The sequence below is a fragment of the Cupressus sempervirens genome, chromosome 11 (genome assembly GCF_028749045.1).
Source record: "Cupressus sempervirens isolate cs-2001-9-10 chromosome 11, ASM2874904v1, whole genome shotgun sequence".
Lineage (NCBI taxonomy): Eukaryota > Viridiplantae > Streptophyta > Pinopsida > Cupressales > Cupressaceae > Cupressus > Cupressus sempervirens.
The window spans coordinates 682,463,732-682,481,381 of NC_143128.1; the positions used below are offsets into that span (position 1 = coordinate 682,463,732).

General features: G+C 37.8%; 2 protein-coding genes across 3 annotated transcripts in view; both read left to right on the forward strand.

Moving 5' to 3' along the window:
* Window positions 1-13,706, forward strand: part of LOC149531553 (uncharacterized) — a 72,622-nt gene extending 58,916 nt beyond the window's left edge. The window contains exons 4-5 of one of the 2 annotated variants that reach the window (XM_089808638.1): window positions 12,319-13,154; window positions 13,241-13,706. In XM_089808638.1, the coding sequence (XP_089664764.1) occupies window positions 12,319-12,874 (556 nt within the window). In that variant the 3' untranslated portion in view covers window positions 12,875-13,154; window positions 13,241-13,706. The remainder of the gene's footprint in view (window positions 1-12,318; window positions 13,155-13,240) is intronic. The other variant, XM_089808639.1, reaches the window with a different exon arrangement.
* On the forward strand, window positions 2,686-5,405 carry LOC149531554 (uncharacterized). The gene is made up of 4 exons (XM_089810231.1): window positions 2,686-3,801; window positions 3,940-4,236; window positions 4,358-4,750; window positions 4,877-5,405. Exons 1-2 carry the CDS (start codon window positions 2,878-2,880, stop codon window positions 3,982-3,984), a joined length of 969 nt encoding a protein of 322 aa, XP_089666357.1. The 5' UTR covers window positions 2,686-2,877; the 3' UTR covers window positions 3,985-4,236; window positions 4,358-4,750; window positions 4,877-5,405.
* Window positions 13,707-17,650: the final 3,944 nt, after the last annotated feature.

Below are 17,650 nucleotides of genomic sequence, written 5' to 3' on the forward strand. Positions count from 1 at the left end.
GGTGTTTTAATGGCACAACCAGTGATGATTGGAACTCAACTGTTCCTACTCGACTTCGTCATTATCGCGCTGAAACGAAGAGGATACGATGCCATTCTGGGCCGTGGATGGCTTGTGCAAGCGAAGGTCAAACATGACTGGAAGAAAAATACATTGTCACTGGAAAGCAAATGCCGGAAATTCATTATTGATCTGCATACGCAAATGGTGGGCGAGGAAGCTCTCTCATCTGATTCTGAAGACGAGGATGAAGGGAAACAACAAATGGAACCAGATTAGAAAGGAGTCTTACGGTTGGAAGGAGGATCAATGGACGATGATCTAGACTCGGTGAACGGCCTTTTCCACAGGCAGATGGAGGATTATGAGCTCTTTCCGAGCTGTAATATGTTAGGGATCGATGAAGGTAAGAAATAAGAGGGAAATGAATGTTCGAAGGAATATAGTGAAGCAGAAGGACAAGTGGTTACAACTGAAGTTGAAGGGAAGAACATATAGTACAAACTTGGAATAAGGAAAGATTCCACCGTATGGAACACAATGAACAGAGCGTGTGGAAAGAAAAGGTTACACCACACCACGAAATTAGTAGAAAGGTGCTAGCAGCAAGGAAAACACATCATACGGTCTACATAGGAAACAAATAGTAAGGGTTTAATAAAAGCTTCAGTAATACGGAGTGAAGGTTCTAAAATCAAGAATACAGTTATTGATGGCAAGGAGTGGCAGCCAACAGAATTTATGGTACCGAGTTTTGAGAACAAGCTTAGAAATATGGAAAGTCTAGGGGAAGGATGGTATAATTTAAATAAACTAGATAAGTGACGACTATAGGCACAATGGGCCATGGAAGTTATAGAAAATGGGCGGAAGTGATAGCATGAGAAGCATTTGAAATTGAATAAGTTTCAACCAGGTTAGCTAGTGTTCAAGTATGACAGGGGGACTGAAATCAAACCTGGAAAGTTCAGAGTCAAATGGGTAGGACGATACAAGATATGGGAAGTTGGTGATAATGGGGCGATGAAGTTATGGACGCTCGATGAGAAGGAAGTATCGGACACCGTGAAGGGGTCAAAGTTAAAAATCTCTCATGAAGGGAATAGTCCCTCGTCGACGAACAATTGATTTTGAAAAATAAAGAAAAATTATTGGAAAAGTCTGTTCCTAAGAGACCCCATACAGAAATTTTAGTAGCCGTACGGTCTTTGTATAAGACCCCCATACCCATACAGATTTTGAAGTTGTACAGATTTTGAAGGATTAAACTTTGTTGGGCCGGTGACTGTAGTGCACCTGATATGCACCGTACGGAAGTCTTGCAAATCATCGTACGGCCTTGGTAAAGACTCATATCTATATGGACTTTAACAAAGAAACTTGCAACCTTTAAAAACACCGTATGGCTAATTTGAAGGAGGGATATAGCGTACGACAAGCAAGGTGAGGAGGTAACTTTAAAACCGTACGACGTCCAAAGAAGTAGAGGCCGAGTTATTATATTTAACGCAGCCAGTGAAAGTGTACTAGCGTACAGACATCAGGCAATTGAAGGGCTCAACTGTACATGCCTTCACCATACGGCTTCTTCAGGGAGATTAGTGGAACAATCAAACACCATACGCTGGTAAGAAAAGGTTAAGGCAGGATGCTTAGGAAGTACAGTGGGAGGAATTTGTTTGTTTAGGATTGCAGAGGCCGTCGTACGGGCATGTACTGGCAGAGGTCGATTTTGGCTGAGGGTTTTGCAGGCATCTTCGGAGGAGCAAAAAAAAAGAAAAGAAGATGGCGACAAATAAAAAATGTTCAGAATGATTAATGTATGATGTCAAAGGGAAGGGAAAGACATAAACAGGTAGTAAAACACAAGCAATTGCCAAAAAGAGTGTGGGATTAGAAGAAAATCACAAAAAAAGTGTGTTCCATGAAGTTTTGTGTGGGTTTCAGAGTGCTATTTTGGTCTTGGATCTATTGTTGAGAGTTCTAGGATCTTGGACACTTGGAAGTTGAGTGGGTCAACGGCTTTGTCAACAAATGCCAAGAACTTTGATTTCATTTTCTCAATATCCATCAGCTTGCCATTAGTGGACACAAAAGACTAAGTTGCCAGATTCGGACCCTGGAGCTTGGGTCCAGGTTCGGATTTGAGCCCGGGTCCACGACGGGTCCGGGTAGGGTCCGCATTTTGGCCTGCGGGTCCTCCTGGGTCCGTGCACGGATCCGGGAGGACCCGTAGGCCAAAATGCGGACCTTGCCCGGACCCGGGTGAATCCGGGCGGACCCGCGGTAGGTGGGGCCAAAAAGTGGCCCAAAAAAGCATTAAAAATATGTTTTTATTATTATTATTTTTGCCAAACCCTAAAGTAAGGCCTATTAGATGCATTTCATTCATCTAATCTCTCATTTGCTTTGTCATTTTGCTCTCTCATTTTGCTGTGGCCATTTTGCAAGTTTGAAGAGAAGGTTGTAGAGATTGTTTGTGGAGTCTCAAATCCTTCAAATAATCAGTGCTGAGTGTTCCAGGTATGCATTTGATCCTTTCTTTTGCTTCTTTCATAGTTTGTTTTTAGTTTTTTTTATATTTATTGTTCTAAATTTTTATCAAGTTTTGTATAAGTTTTGAAATATTTTTTAAAATTTGTTTTTATAGATTGCAAGAATCCAAGAATGAGTAGTCAGGGTTCAGTGGGTGGGGTGGGATCCCAAAGATTTAAAATTGATAAAGGCTTTCCTTTGTGGAAGTATACAACAAGAATTGAGCAATGTGCTGGTGGGGGAGGGTATATATGGAAATGCAATTTTTGCCAAAACCAATATAGAAGCTCCTATTTCCGGGTTAAACATCATTTGATAGGTCCACTAGGTCAAGGGATTTCCATGTGTGAGGGGCCCCCAGAGGGAGGTAAAAAAGGGTTGCCGGCTCCTCAAATAGTAGGCCTGTTAAAAGAACAAGAAGAGGCTGATAGGTTAGTGTCAAAGGCAAAAAAAGATAAGTCAAAGCAAAAACCACCAACACCACCCTCTCAAACAATTAGTAAACCACATCCCTTCCTACCTACCCCATCTCTGGATGAAGATGAAATAGAAACACCCGCATCCCGCAAGAGAAGCCCATTAGATACGGCATTTGAAAATGACAAGAGAGAAATTGCTGACATAAAGATTGGGCGTTGCCTCATTACAAATGGTGTTTCATTCAATCTAGTGAGATCCCCTTATTGGAGAGAGATGGTGAAAACAATAAATGATGCACCTCATGGTTACCAATCCCCTGGATATGAAAAGTTGAGAACCACCATATTGCATAAGGAGAGAAAGAATGTAGAAAACCTCCTCAAACCAATAAGAGATTCTTGGATCCAAACAGGGGTGAGCATTGTCTCTGATGGATGGAAAGATTGCAAAAATCGTCCATTAATAAATGTGATTGCTGTTTGCCCCAAGGGGGCAATGTTTTTGAAGGCTGTTGATTGTGAAGGGCAAGGAAAGGATGGAAATTTTATTGCCCAACTTGTCATTGAATCCATAGAGTCCATGGGAGCTGACAATGTTGTCCAAGTAATAACGGACAATGCTAAAGTTTGTAAGGCTGCAGGTGCTTTGGTAGAAGCACGATATGAGCATATCTTTTGGACACCATGCACTGTCCACACCTTGAACTTGGTGATGAAAACAATGGGCAGCCAAATTGAATGGATGAAAAATGTGTATGAGGAGGGTGAGCAGATCCAGATGTTTGTGACAAACCACCATATGTCACAAGCAATTTTCAGAAATTTCTCCCGCTTGGAATTATTGAAGGTAAATTTTAAACTTTATTTAGCTTCATTTATCATTTTAATTTTTGTGTCATACTTTACAAAATTTAATACATATTCTTAAATTTTTGTGTTATGAACATATCATATTAACTTACAATTTGAATTAACATGGTAATAGGCTGCTGAAACAAGGTTTGCTTCACACACAATCGTCCTTAGATGACTTGTGAGGGTGAAAGAGGCATTAGGTCAAATGTTTATTAGCAACAAATGGGGTGGATGGAAGCAAGGTGATACAGAAAAGGCCAAAACTGTAAAGGATTTGATCTTGAGTGATGATTTTTGGAATAGGGTGGAATATGCATTAGAACTCACGGAGCCCATCATGTCTATGCTTCGGTATGCCGACACGAATGAGCCTTGTTTGGGGAACATATATGATGCCATGGACTCCATGCTAGAAAGAATGCAATTAGTAAGTTTAAATTTTTATACAATACTTTATCCTTGTTTATTGAGAGATTTTGATTTTTGATTTTAATTAAGTTATTAACACTACATCAAGATAACTTACATGTACATATTTGACATCCCAGGTCATTTAGAGGAGAGAGCAGGATCCTGATACCTTGTACACTAAGGTGGAGAAAATTGTTCTACATCGTTGGAACAAGATGACTACACATTTACACCTCCTGGCATATGCACTTTCTCCTAGATATTATAGCAATGAGATGCTATTCCTGTGAGAGTGGTACCATATAGAGATCCTGAAGTTGCTGCTGGGTATAAGAGGGCACTTAACAGGCTCTTTAGTGATCCTGATGTGGCATCAAATGTTAGGAGAGAGTTTGTTGATTTTGTCTCAAGCAAAAAATCAGAGCCTGATGCAATCAATGACCAAAGTAGATTGGATGCCATTGGATGGTAGTACTTACATGGGGAAAGTTACATGTACCTCCAACCTCTTGCCATTAAGATCGTCACAAGTATGTATTTAATTTTTTTTTCTTTTTCTTATGGTCACTTAGCTTGTCGAATTAGCACTCTTAAATTCCTATTGTATTGTAAAATTACTTAGCTAATTTTAAAAAATTTGTTGGTTGTCTCTTTAGGTTGCGAGCTCTTGTATTGCTGAGCGGAATTGGAGTACATACTCCTTTATCCACTCAGTGAAGCGTAACCGGTTGGGTTCGAAGAAAGCAGAGGACTTGGTATTTATTCACAACAACTAGCGCCTCCTATCATGCAAGGATCCAGGATATAAGAAGGGACTAGAGAAGTTGTGGGATGTACTACCTGAGACTTTTGACTTGGATATGACTGCCCAAGATATATCTAGAATTGCCTTGCTAGATGTTGAGGAGGAGGATGTGGTTGCATCTGGGGCTAGTGGAACCGGTTTGGATTCCAATGATGTGGAAAATGTCAATGATATAGATGAGGATGAAGCCATTGATCCCTCATATTTTGATGACCCATTTGACCCTTGAAGGGCATTTGCATCTTTGATAAACTATGTTTAAACATTTGTCATTGACTCATTGAGTCATTTATGATTTATCACTATGTTTCACAGTTTCAAACTTAATAAGTCATAATTAATTATCTATCAATCTGATGAAGTAGTCTATGTTTTGAAATTCCATTTTGCATTTTAGTAATTCAATGTATGATTTTATTTACAACATTAGCATAGATTAATGAGTGAGTATTTAATGTTTATCTTTGACATTTGGCATTGATCAATAATCAAGTAACATTGATATATTCATACTATGGAATGACTTAGTTTTACTTTTACAACTATGTGAGTTTTTATTTTTTTGCATATATATATATATACTCACGAACCCACCCACGAACCCAAATGGGGAAAAAAAAAATTGCCTGAACCCACGAACTGAACCTCGAACCCGAACCTTTCCCCGAACCCGAATCGACAACTTAGACAAAAGACTTTGTATGCAATATCTTCAAGTATTGAAATAACTTATCAATGACCTTCTGCACGAGGTCATGTATATCCTTGAGCTCATTTGCGAACCTCATAGAACTTTCTATAACAAACTCCAAGGATTGTTTCCAGTGAAACAGTGACTCATTGCCCATCTTGAGGATCCCATGAGTAATGGCAACATTTGTTTTCATGTCAGTTACCTCTTGAAGAAGGGCCATTTTCTCTGTCAGCTTGTCTGCATCCTTTTGTATGGTGGTCTGATGATTTGAAGCTGCCTCCCTGAGTTTGTGAGCATCTAACACTGGGCTTCCCAAGTTTTCAACTAATGAGGGACCTTGAGCCTTCATCTGATCTACCCATGCTCGACCCACCTACCCGAATTGCCTTTCTTGTTGCAGCTTTTGGAGTAGATTTTTGTTCTCCTCTGCATTCGGGTCAAATTGACTCGACGAAGTACTCCCAAGTGCAAACCTTATCTATCCACCAATTCTCTGTTTGAGGCCTTTAAGATTTCTTTTTTTGCTCTAAACTCTTCTAGCTTATCTTCAATTTTCTCATTGGTAGACTTCCACATGTTCACCATGGAGTCATGAATAGGCATACCAAGATCCAGTGTTTTGATCTGGAAGTCATCTTTTAAAAGCTCATGAAATTTGCCTTCCTTTTGTGGCTCAGTGATCTCGACTAGCATATGGCTAGTTGTTGAATCCGTAGCCAGTGCACTGCTTCTTTGTCTTCTTGGATGGCTAAGACGAGGTGACTTGTGTGATCAAATCCTTCAATGGAGCTGCTTCCTCATATCTCCTCTTCTTCCTATCAATGGTATCTTCGAGCCATGACTCTGTAGAGAGCACATTGATAGCTGACTATAAGGCAGTTGGGTCGAATAGCTTCCTTGGGATTAATGGAGTCTGCTTGCTTTGAGAAGCAACAGGGAAGGCCGTGACCTTAGTTACCGAAAGGGCTAAGGTGTCCCCTTGCTGGGATGCATCTTGTTCTTGGCCATCCACGGGGTTGGTATTGCCATCCAAATTGATGACCTGGACAAGGGATGATGGCTTGGCCACTGATTTTTCTTGTTCTTTCCCCTTATCCTTGTCATCTTCCTTCTCCCCAACTTTCCTGGTGTTCAGAAGAGACTGAGTTCCGCAAGTAGGAGTAATGGGCACATTCTTGTCTGGAGGCTGATCTCCTCCTTGACCAATGGACTGTGATGGGCCCGTAGATGTTGATGTAGTAGTTGTGGTGGTTGCTATTGTGGTGGTCTGGGCAAGTCTTGAAGAGACTCCACTTGTAGAACTAGTGCTCCCAGTCCTCTTTTTCCTTGCTCGGGTCCACTCCACCCATTTATCAGTTCTCTTGATGATCCCCTGCATAAGAACCTCCATTGTGTCAACGAATGGACCTACAGGTGGGGTAGACAAAATTGGGGTGCCTTTGATCTTCTTGTAGGGGGTGGGATGCATGTATGCTCCATCATTTGCAAGGTCAGAAACATCAATAGAATTGTTATACAATTTAATCTCGTTAAGGGTTAGCTGTGACCATAATTTCTCCCGAGTTTGATATTCATCAAGACATCTGACCCAGATGTCTTCAATGTCTGGGACATGCTTGTAGGCATATCCTAACTTAAAATGATCTTTCACAAAATTGATTGGATCATATTGAGACCTGAGTACCTCATAATCTATCAATTTAATCTTATTCTCAAAGCTCATCACCAAATTCCGAGCATCAGATCTGGAAGCACAGAGTAGGGACCAACCACTAGGGAAAGGAATCCTGACAATCTTCTTGACATAAGAACACAAGGTGTTTACTTTGAGGATCTGTCGACATAATTCTACTAGAACCACCATGTCTTCTAGATATCTTGGAAGCCTTTTAGGGAAACCATCGTAAGCTCCTATTCGCAAATAGGAGAAACTCGAAAACTGGATGAATGAGCATCCGAATTGGCTTATGGTCGAAATTGCCTTTGGTGAAAATCTCCTTTTTGAGTATCCTTGCAATTCTCAGCATAGCCTCATTAACAATCACATACTCCTCATAGCTCCTCTGCAATTGGAAATGTGGGTAAAATTCATATACTTTGGTGTGCTTGTCGTAATTCTGGATGCTAGGGAGGTTGGACCACATGTGATGAGTTGCAAGGGCATAAATTAGATAAGAAGACATGTAAAATTGCTTGAACCCTTTGGCCGGACTTAACCATGAGGAGAGCTCATTGCAGATAATTTGCGCCTAATCAACCTTCAAATTCTCTGAACATATAGCTTGCACAAGGAAGAAATGGTACTCGATGAACTCCAAAATCTCCTCCCTTCCTTTTAGCCTGAGAAGCAGGGCAAGGATGTCCATTATCTCTCTTTTCAAGTTAGTCCCACACAAAGTTTTGGGCATTTTGCTCTTCTTCGAGCGAGCAGTCTAGAACCATGTCCTTTGCGTGTCCTCGTGTCTGAGTCTTCTTCTCATTAAACATAGACGTGAAAGAACCAAAATCAATATCACAGTATTTTTCTCTCGCGGGAATGCCAAATGCGGACTGCATTAGTGCCTTGTTGATTGAAATGAGGATAGATTGATCAGGGAATAGGATTTGCTTCATCTCAAGGTTGTATCTCTCGATACACTCCTTCACAAGCTCAGGTGGATGCATTGCCATTGGAAAGCCAGCTGCCTCAACCAGTCCACTCTCCTTAAGCTTTTGAGTAATGGGGTGAATCAGCTGAGAATTGAGTCTCCTATGAAGATCACCCAAATTGTAGAATTTGAAAGACATGTCCAAAAACTCTTTTAACTCACTCTCTAGGCCAATTAACTTGTTGTAACCAGCAGCTCTGATTGCCATTCGCTATGATTGCATATGATACAGTTCTCGATAAATAGCCGTTTTAGTATACTCGAAGAAACCAATTACATAATTCCGATGAAATAGATTTAGGAATTCAAATGTTGGCGCCACATGAACAAAATTAAGTTTGGCCAACGATTATAATGACAGGATTTGCATATAATTCCATGATCAACGGCTATTTAAACTTTCCGTTTACTTGCATGTAAAATATTAAATTCCCGAAAGCTCTATTACTTTATTTAAGGTAAAGTCATATGACTAAGAATCACTTAGCAACACAAATGCTTTAGCTTTACGAGAAGTGCCTTACTTTGCTTTAGAATCCGAAATGCAAATATACTTGATAGTATCAACACATGTGGGAGAGGGAGAGAAACTTAGCTTTTCCGCAAACCTATTTTCCCTCTATTCGGGATCAGAGCACGGGGAGTGATCGTTCGTTCGCTTACGCACTTCATTCTTTTACTTTCTGCCTGAAGTGTCTAACATTGCATTCCCTTTATGTCGGGGTTGCACTCCCACTGCTGACTTCTCTGGAAATATCATTCAAGCATCTTCGATGAATATTCGTACTTAAAAGTTGCTTGTGTTTCTATATCCAAAACCTTTGGATAAGTAACCTTTTCATTACCTTGGTATTGAAAACTCCTTTCTCAGCACCAATTCTTGGACTGGAGTACAACTAACAACACTTCATTCCTTCACCTCAATCTGATGGCCTCGAAGCTAAATCTCGAGCATGCCTCACTGATTATGAGCCCTAAATGATTCATTCATCATCGTGTTCACACTATTTGATCATTGGGACTGAGATTTGGCTCAAGTTTATACAACTTGGGGAACAGAACAAAACAACTTTGCCTTCACGAGTGTGTAGCAGAAAGCCATAGACCCATGTTTCCTTGTAGCACTTGATTTTACCTTTGTAAATTTGAATGGAATTCAATCTGGCTTCGATCCACAGCTTCCTAGGCCTTCCCAACATGACATAATCACATTCAAAGCTTGTTATTCACTGTTACAGCTCCATTCTTCGGATCCACACTCGATATAGTTCGCTTAAGGGGAAAATCATCTTGAAAGCTCGGAACGTGCAACAAAGAGGATCCTGGTGTAAGATAATAGATTGTGAAACTCGAACAACTTACTTCTCATCAGGAAGACGCTAGGACACATCCCAACCATGCCTAGATCACCTAAACCCCTCGCGCACCGGAAAAACAGGAAAACCGCACAACATGATTAGGAGACCCAAAAAGCAAAGAAAGTGAGGTACTTGGGAAAGATGAGAAGTAAATAACCTAAAGGATACTTAGACTTCACATTGAACACGAACTCACTTAAATAACAATAACTACAAGCTTTTAAGGGTAAGACTAAAACTTGGCAACATGATGCTACTTACAAGTTGGCTTAGACATGATTAATTATATCAGGATTTGACTACTAGAGTATCTCATATTCTTTTTGGGATCATTCTAAGCCGACCTAGTATAAGGGGTCATTACACTGAAGTTACACACTTGTTGCTGAATTGTGCAGGATTATTTTCAAATTTCAAAATTATGAGGCTAATCTGGTGACTGCATAATCACCATCTGTGTCAAAATTGGTATCAAATGTGCTGCCTAAAAATTACAATAGTTGTATAAAAGCTAAATGGTCACATTTTGATTATAAAATGAGCAAAAAGAGTGACTTTTTGGGGGTTCCAAAGTATGAGATGCTTTGGGTCTTGTATTTGACTGGAAGAAAATTGTAGCATAAATTTCACAACTGGAAGTTTGGGCAGGGGGGGACTATCTATTCTATTGATGGGTTTAGTCCATCTTAAGACTGTTGCATGTGCATGTAATAGTTTTCTTCAATATAAATAGTACTTGCAAGTACAATGGAAGTTCCAAATTTGTTTGAGTGTTCTATCCATGCCAAGAAGGCATGTTTTCTACCTGTGTTGAGTCATAGCTTTCTGTTACTTGAAAGGGAGGATGTGAGATGTTTTTATTTAGAGTTTGGGTTTTAGTCTTTTCAATATTCATACTAGTGCGTTTTAGTTGTCCTCTCCAGTCTTTGGAGGTTATATTCTTTTTTGTAGCTGAAGTTTTTACAATGACATGTCATGTTCAGGACAGTATGAGGGCGTGTAGAAGCTCACAATGTGAATTGGAGCATTGTAAACAATGTAGATCTAGTGCAGTATCTATTTGATGGTTTCTCTAGTGGTATTTTGTATATTGCAATGTTTTTTTTACTTGTTTGATTTGTTGTCTGTTTTTCCTTGATGCACACATGCAATGGAGTTTCACATCCACTATAGTAGGTGTCGGTGCATAGTGAATTAGTTTGAGGGCATCTCATTAAATCCGTTTGACAATGATTGGAGTTTGGCTCGTTGCCCCAGTTTATGGATAAATAACAGTTTATGGATAAATATTTTTAACATTTGACCACAAATGTTGGCACCCTTCCTAGAATCAAATTCTTTTCCAGTGGGATGTACCAACTTATTGTTGGGTGTATAAATCCTTAAGTGCATGTTGCTTACCTTCCATGTTAAAATTTATAAAATGATATAATGAATTCATTGAAATATATTCAATATTTGTGACCATTCAACACCTTGAAGTAGACCAACTCCTGCTAGAATAAGGTAGAAAATAAATCTTTGAAACTGTTTAATTGTGCATAATAAGGTACATACTAGATAACTGTAGATGAAGATCATTGAATGTTAAATTCAGTGTTACTTCTTGAACAACTCAATTTCAGACTAGGATTCTGCAGAGAATTAGAATGCCTTGCCAGTCGATGTTAAGTCTTTAAAGTACTTGATGGTTGCCAAACAGAACACAACTGCTGACAAATAATTCCTAACAACTACCTACAAACTAACAAGGACATAGTCACGCATAAACAAACCAATATAACATGATAAGTCAATTGGAGTTGTCATTAGTTTTCCACAGTTCATTATAGTAGTCAAAAGATTACTTCTGGAATCAACTTTGCATATTTTTTAATTGATGTTTTGAATGAAACTCAGTATTCCATTATTAGGAAGAGTATAGTGACTACAAGGCTGACATAGTAAATTTGTAGAAGAGACTCAATAAATTTGAATTTGCAACTATGTAGGCCAAAAAATTCCAACAGGCATTGATGAGACAATACAGTTGTAGCTATTGTATATTTTCACCTTCAACCTTAGGCTTATATTTGGCTGGGACTTTCAAATTACAGCTCATAATTTTTTAACTTATTTTTCCAAATGTAGCTGAGCATTTCACATGTAAGTACTAAGACTGCTATGCTATTAATTTTCAGTTCTGAACATTTCGTGTTTGTTTTGATTTTTTTTTAGCAAATTTTAACGAGTCTAAATTTCCTGGCTAATGTTATTTCATTTCACCAAGTGATATTATATCAAATTGAGATTTTCCTTGTTAAATTGTTGCATTCTATTTTGTTTTATTTACATTACAAAGATTCTCAGCATGTAATGTCTCCTAGAGACTCTCATTGTTTTGAAAGCCATTTCATATATGTGTTATAATAGGTTGGTTATATGTCGGGCAGTTTCTTGTTTTTGCTGTTACGAGATCCTCAGAATGAAATATTGCAACCCTTCTTATTTTTATTTATTTTGTTGGCTGCCCCTTATTGAATTACCTATCTATCATTGATTGCGACTTTCCAGTCTATACAGCTGATTGAATCTAATTTTTTGTGTCATTAAGAAATGGAGGAAGGCTAGATCAATCAAATGTTTCTCGCAAAAGCAGTACCATACGAGCTGTATGGGATTCTGCTGTACAGAAGTCAGGGAGTACATATTGGAGGTCACACTCTTCAAGCATGTATCAAGTAAGGGTTCACAACAAAGAAAGTAGCTCTACCCAAGAAAGAGATGAGGAGCCAACAGCAAATTCTTCAGGAACAAGCTTCTCTGCTTCCCAGAGGTATCTATTACCCTTAAAATCTGCACTGCAACGGGCAGGAAATTTTGGGTGGCGTAGATCACCTGTCGACAATAGATGTAATATGAATACCGGAACATTACAAAGAAGCTATTCTGCTGAAGATATGAAGATTATTGTTGGTAAGGGGACAGAAAATTATGAATATGTGAACAACCCTGTTATTATCAGTTCTGAGGCTGTTGGGGGCGAAAGTACAGCATTGTCTGGAGAAGATGTAGACAATAGTAAAGAAATGGATCAAGATGATCAACTTCCAGTGTCCAGCCAAACTCTATTTGAATCTGATGATGATGTAAACACTCAAATTCCCTAGTTGGCACAGGCTGACAGGGATCTGCAAACAGATAACTATGCTTTAAATCTGAGGAGAAACTACAAGGAGTTTCTATCAGATTCCTAATTTTGAAGCAAAGTCTAATGTCCAGAGATAGTAGTGCTTCGAGTGCCAACGGATGTGATTTAAGAACAGTTGTTTAGTTCAACTTCAGCATACACACAGATGGATCTTAGTTTGACCTCTGAGAAAGCTTCAAGCATTATGAATTGGAGTAAAATGTGTTTTCTGAGCGTCTAGTCTTCTTTGGAATAGACAGGTAAAGAGTATCTATTATATCTCTATCTTTAATTGGTTGGTACTTTTTGTTTGGTAGTGGCTTAATCTTTTTCTCTTTATTTGTAGGTTGTATTTTCCTTTTGAAATCAAGCAGGCTTGATTTATAGGCACACAACTAATATCTAGGAGTTCTTCAGTGCCAGGACAAATTGACGCTTGCAGGCTTTCTCTAATATCTATAAATTGATGACATGCCATAACAAGACCGTACTAATTTTATCGTGCAACATCAACTGAGAATTCATGTTTAGTTTGGTAAAATTTATCCTACGTTTTGATTCGCTCACGATTTATTATGTCATATTCCTTTCCCGTATGGTATTTGATATTATGTATAGTTCAGCTTTTTTATAATCGATATTACTTCATTAATATTTCTTTTTGCTTTCCTAGCAGCGAATATCCAATTTAATGTACAAAATGTACGCAATATAGGGATATTTATACACGCACTAGTGTCCACGGAGTATGAACAATCGATATTGATCATTAATCCTGCTATTATTAATACAATTATTTGTTTAACAAGAAATGAAGAGTCACGGTTACCTAGTTTTATTTTATCGTCAATTTCATGGTTCTTAACACGAAGTTGACAGGAAATTATATGTTTTTCAATCCTTGTTCAAAATTCATTTATCAAACATGAGCATCTTAACTAGCTTTTATTGGAGGCATTTTGTGAAATGGAGATTTCTGAAAGTGACATTCCTTCTTCATCTCTGTTTCCTACAATATTTTTCTCTCAATGGTCAGTGCATAATGAGACGATCTTAATAAATGTTTTGAGAGATATGTACCCCAAAACTCAAGAAATGCGTCTTCAAGATTCTAACCTTTCCATTTAAATTCTGCAGAGAGACGTCAAATAAAAATTCGGTTTGCATACAGTTTGGAGTCACCAAAAGTATAGCAGATATTTGCTTTACCTTTTTGTGTGTTGTTCTTATTAACGTGGACAATTTTTTTAAACTCCTAAAACCCATATTAATTGTTGGCAAGTGTAAGGGCAGTAAATATATTTTAATGTTAACAAGCATACCTTTCTTGGGTTGTTCGATTTTTTATATACGTGTTTACTTTTTCTGTGGAATGTTATTTGATGTAGACAATTCTTTTTATTGCTAAAGCACATATCAGTTGTTGGCAATTGTTAATATTTTTGATTATAATCAGTAGTTCAATAAGGGGGTAGACCCTTACACAATTACATCTTACGAGTCAAAAAGAACAATACTAAAACAAGAGTGTTGGCTTTTATAGGACATTAAGAGCTTTTTAACAACGCACAAACATAACATGTGCCATCAAAAAAAGAAAAAAATAGTACACAACACAAAGACTAGTGTCTTTCATCAAGAGTGGGTGGCTTCTCACTCATTGCGTGCACATAAGAGTGAGTTTGAAGAATTAAATTTCCTATGCTATTGAACAATTGTCTTGGCAATGTCATCAGGATTCCAATCACAAGGGAGAGCCTCTAATGAAGCACCCTTAGTACTTCTCTTAGCATGATGGTTGAAGTGCCGAGGAAGCTATAAATTGTTGGTTGAAGCTTTGAGAAGAGATGGAGCAATATGTAGAATGGTCTACATGGCCAAAGAGGGTTGCACCAGTAGGAGTAGTAGTATCCACATAGTTTATAGTAGGGGTATCACCACAAGTATGCAACAAGACCATGATTTGGATCCATGGTAGATCACCTAAATTTGTTGTGGAGACCTCATCCTCAACCTTAGGCTAAAAGGAGTCTTCAAAGAGAATCAAAAGCGTGAACAATGAAATGATCATCATTCACGTTCCTCAACTATGTGGAAATACCTTTACGACACATTAGAGAACAATTTGTAGCCAGATGTCCAGTAGAAAAGCATTCTTGATGCTAATAAAAGGGTTGGCCCACATGGTCCAACGATTGAGTTCGAGGCCTATTGTAAGACCATTCTATTAGAGTTAGCTTGGGATGCGTAATACTTGAAAAGGAAATGTTAGGATTAAGCAATAACAATCTTAACTACAACCTAGGTGTAAGTGCTACCCCAATCATAGCCCTAACCTTAAGGACATCTCCAGATCAAGTTCCTTAACCCTTAGTTATTTCACTATGTTCTTTGGAGTGCACCCCTTAAGTTCTCTTCTTCGAAGGGACATCCTATACCAAAAGCTTATCACATATGTATATGTTGTCTCATTAGAATATTCTTACATATGGAGGTGATATCAATCTTGATCATGTCAGTCAAATGGAGACCACTCTCTCACACTAACATTATTATTAAACATGTTCGTCAAATGGAGGTTATATCAATCTTATACAGTGACATTAAAAAGAGTATATCAATCTTAGGTATTTTGGTCAAATGGATATTATCAATTTATCATACTATTTATAGTAGAGTTTAGATCGATCTCTTCCCTCTAAGGGTTATATTAATCTCTTATTAAAATACTTGATGAACATAACATCCAATGAAAATGGTTGTCCATTTATCCTTTGGAAATTTCCTAATGCTCTCTCTCTCTCTGACACACACACACACACACACACACACACACACACACACACACACAATATGTGCATGCACACATATATTGTTACATGGGTGGGGGGAGATTTTGTCTCATGGGGGGTGAATCGGTTATGTCCAATTATCGTATTGTCCCTTTTAACAATTTTAGTACCAAACAAACTTCACAAATATCATCAGTAATCATTCGGTGTATACATTCATCATCATAGTTAACATGTTCACTCACTTTGCTTCCAACTCGTCATTCACTGTTCTATTATATCTGATTAATGGTTTTTGTGTGCACACATATATTGTTAGATGACTATGGGGGAGATTTTATCTCGTGAGGGGTGAATTAGTTATGTCCAATTATCGTACTGTCCCATTTAACAATTTTAGTAACAAACAAACTTCACAAACATCATTAGTAATCATTCAGTGTATACATTCATCATCACAATCAACATGTTCACTCACTTTACTTCCAACTTGTCATTCACTGTTCTATTATATCTGATTAATAGTAATATCACTAAGTATTATCGACCATATACTTAGTTGTTACCAAGTAGTAAAATGAAAATAACATGAAAAATAATTTGCAACATAACATCCACAAATTTGACACCGATATTTTAACTTGGAAACCTATGAAAGAAAAAACCACTTGCGACAGACAACCCCAAAATTTTCACTCTTCTGAAATGAGCTCTATTAGGAGCCAACCTTGTTAAAGGTTACAACACATTGTTATTGTGATCTGGTTAGATGATTTAACTAAAAGATCATTTAGACCTTATCACTATTTGATCTTGTTTCAAGAGTGGCCTGCTCTAAAGGACTTACAAACACCACTAATCGATGTTACTATATAGGATTTCATAGATTTTTTAAGTCCACTCGATTTATGAGATTTTCTATGACAATGATTAGAAAGTAATATTGTGAAAATGATTTGTTTAGGTATAACACTACCTTGCTTGTTCAGATCTTTTTGTTTTTGTCTTTGTTTAATCTTTGTTTTTTGATCTTTTCTTTGTTCACTCAACTGGGCGATTCACTCTTTCCTTCTTCTTCCTCAACTCCTGGTTAACTATCTTCTTACACCTTCTTCAATAGTTCTCATTCACAAAAACATGATCAACAACATCAACTTCCAACGAGCAAGCTAAAATTGTCTTGAACATCTCCTTAAATAGTTGTTTCAGTGCTCCCAGATTCTTGCATATATTGTCGCTTAATCACTATTGTTGATCTCATATTCAATGTACTTAGCCACATAAAAATAAAACTTTTCATAGTACTATACGTGCTTCCTTATGTTCTTCAATCTCCATCATTAGATCCTTACTGAATTTTCTCAGTCGTTGATCTTATAACAAACTTTGACTTGTGTCTTCGAACATCTCAAATATTCTATTTTTCCATCAAAAGTTGGCCTTAGATTCCATTTCTTACAACTTGTTCTTCCAGCTGTTACTCGATGAACATAACATTTCACTCGGGTAATATAGTACTTGGTTAATACTAAACGTGCTCGGGCAATTCTAGATTTCTTCTTAACTTTGCCATTTGTTCGGGGAACACTATATTCACTCGCTGAATAGAGTCTTCCTTCTTTAACCTTGTCGCTTAGTTAAGATCGTGTAACTCAATACATTACAATATTGCATGAGTGTGAATTCATCAAATCAACATTACATTATCATTGTCCAACTCCTTCAAGTGCTCATTGAATACCATACTCATCATCTTTCTCTTCAACATACTTTCTTCATATCCTCTTCATCAATCAAATCCTTTTCATCAATCATAATTATATAGCACTATCTGCCAACTAAGACTTTGACATCAATGACAACATATGACTCTCTTACATACATTCATAGCATTACCAATTATATATATATAAAACCCATGAATAATGTTGAAAAGGAACATAAAAAATAAAATATTCATCATT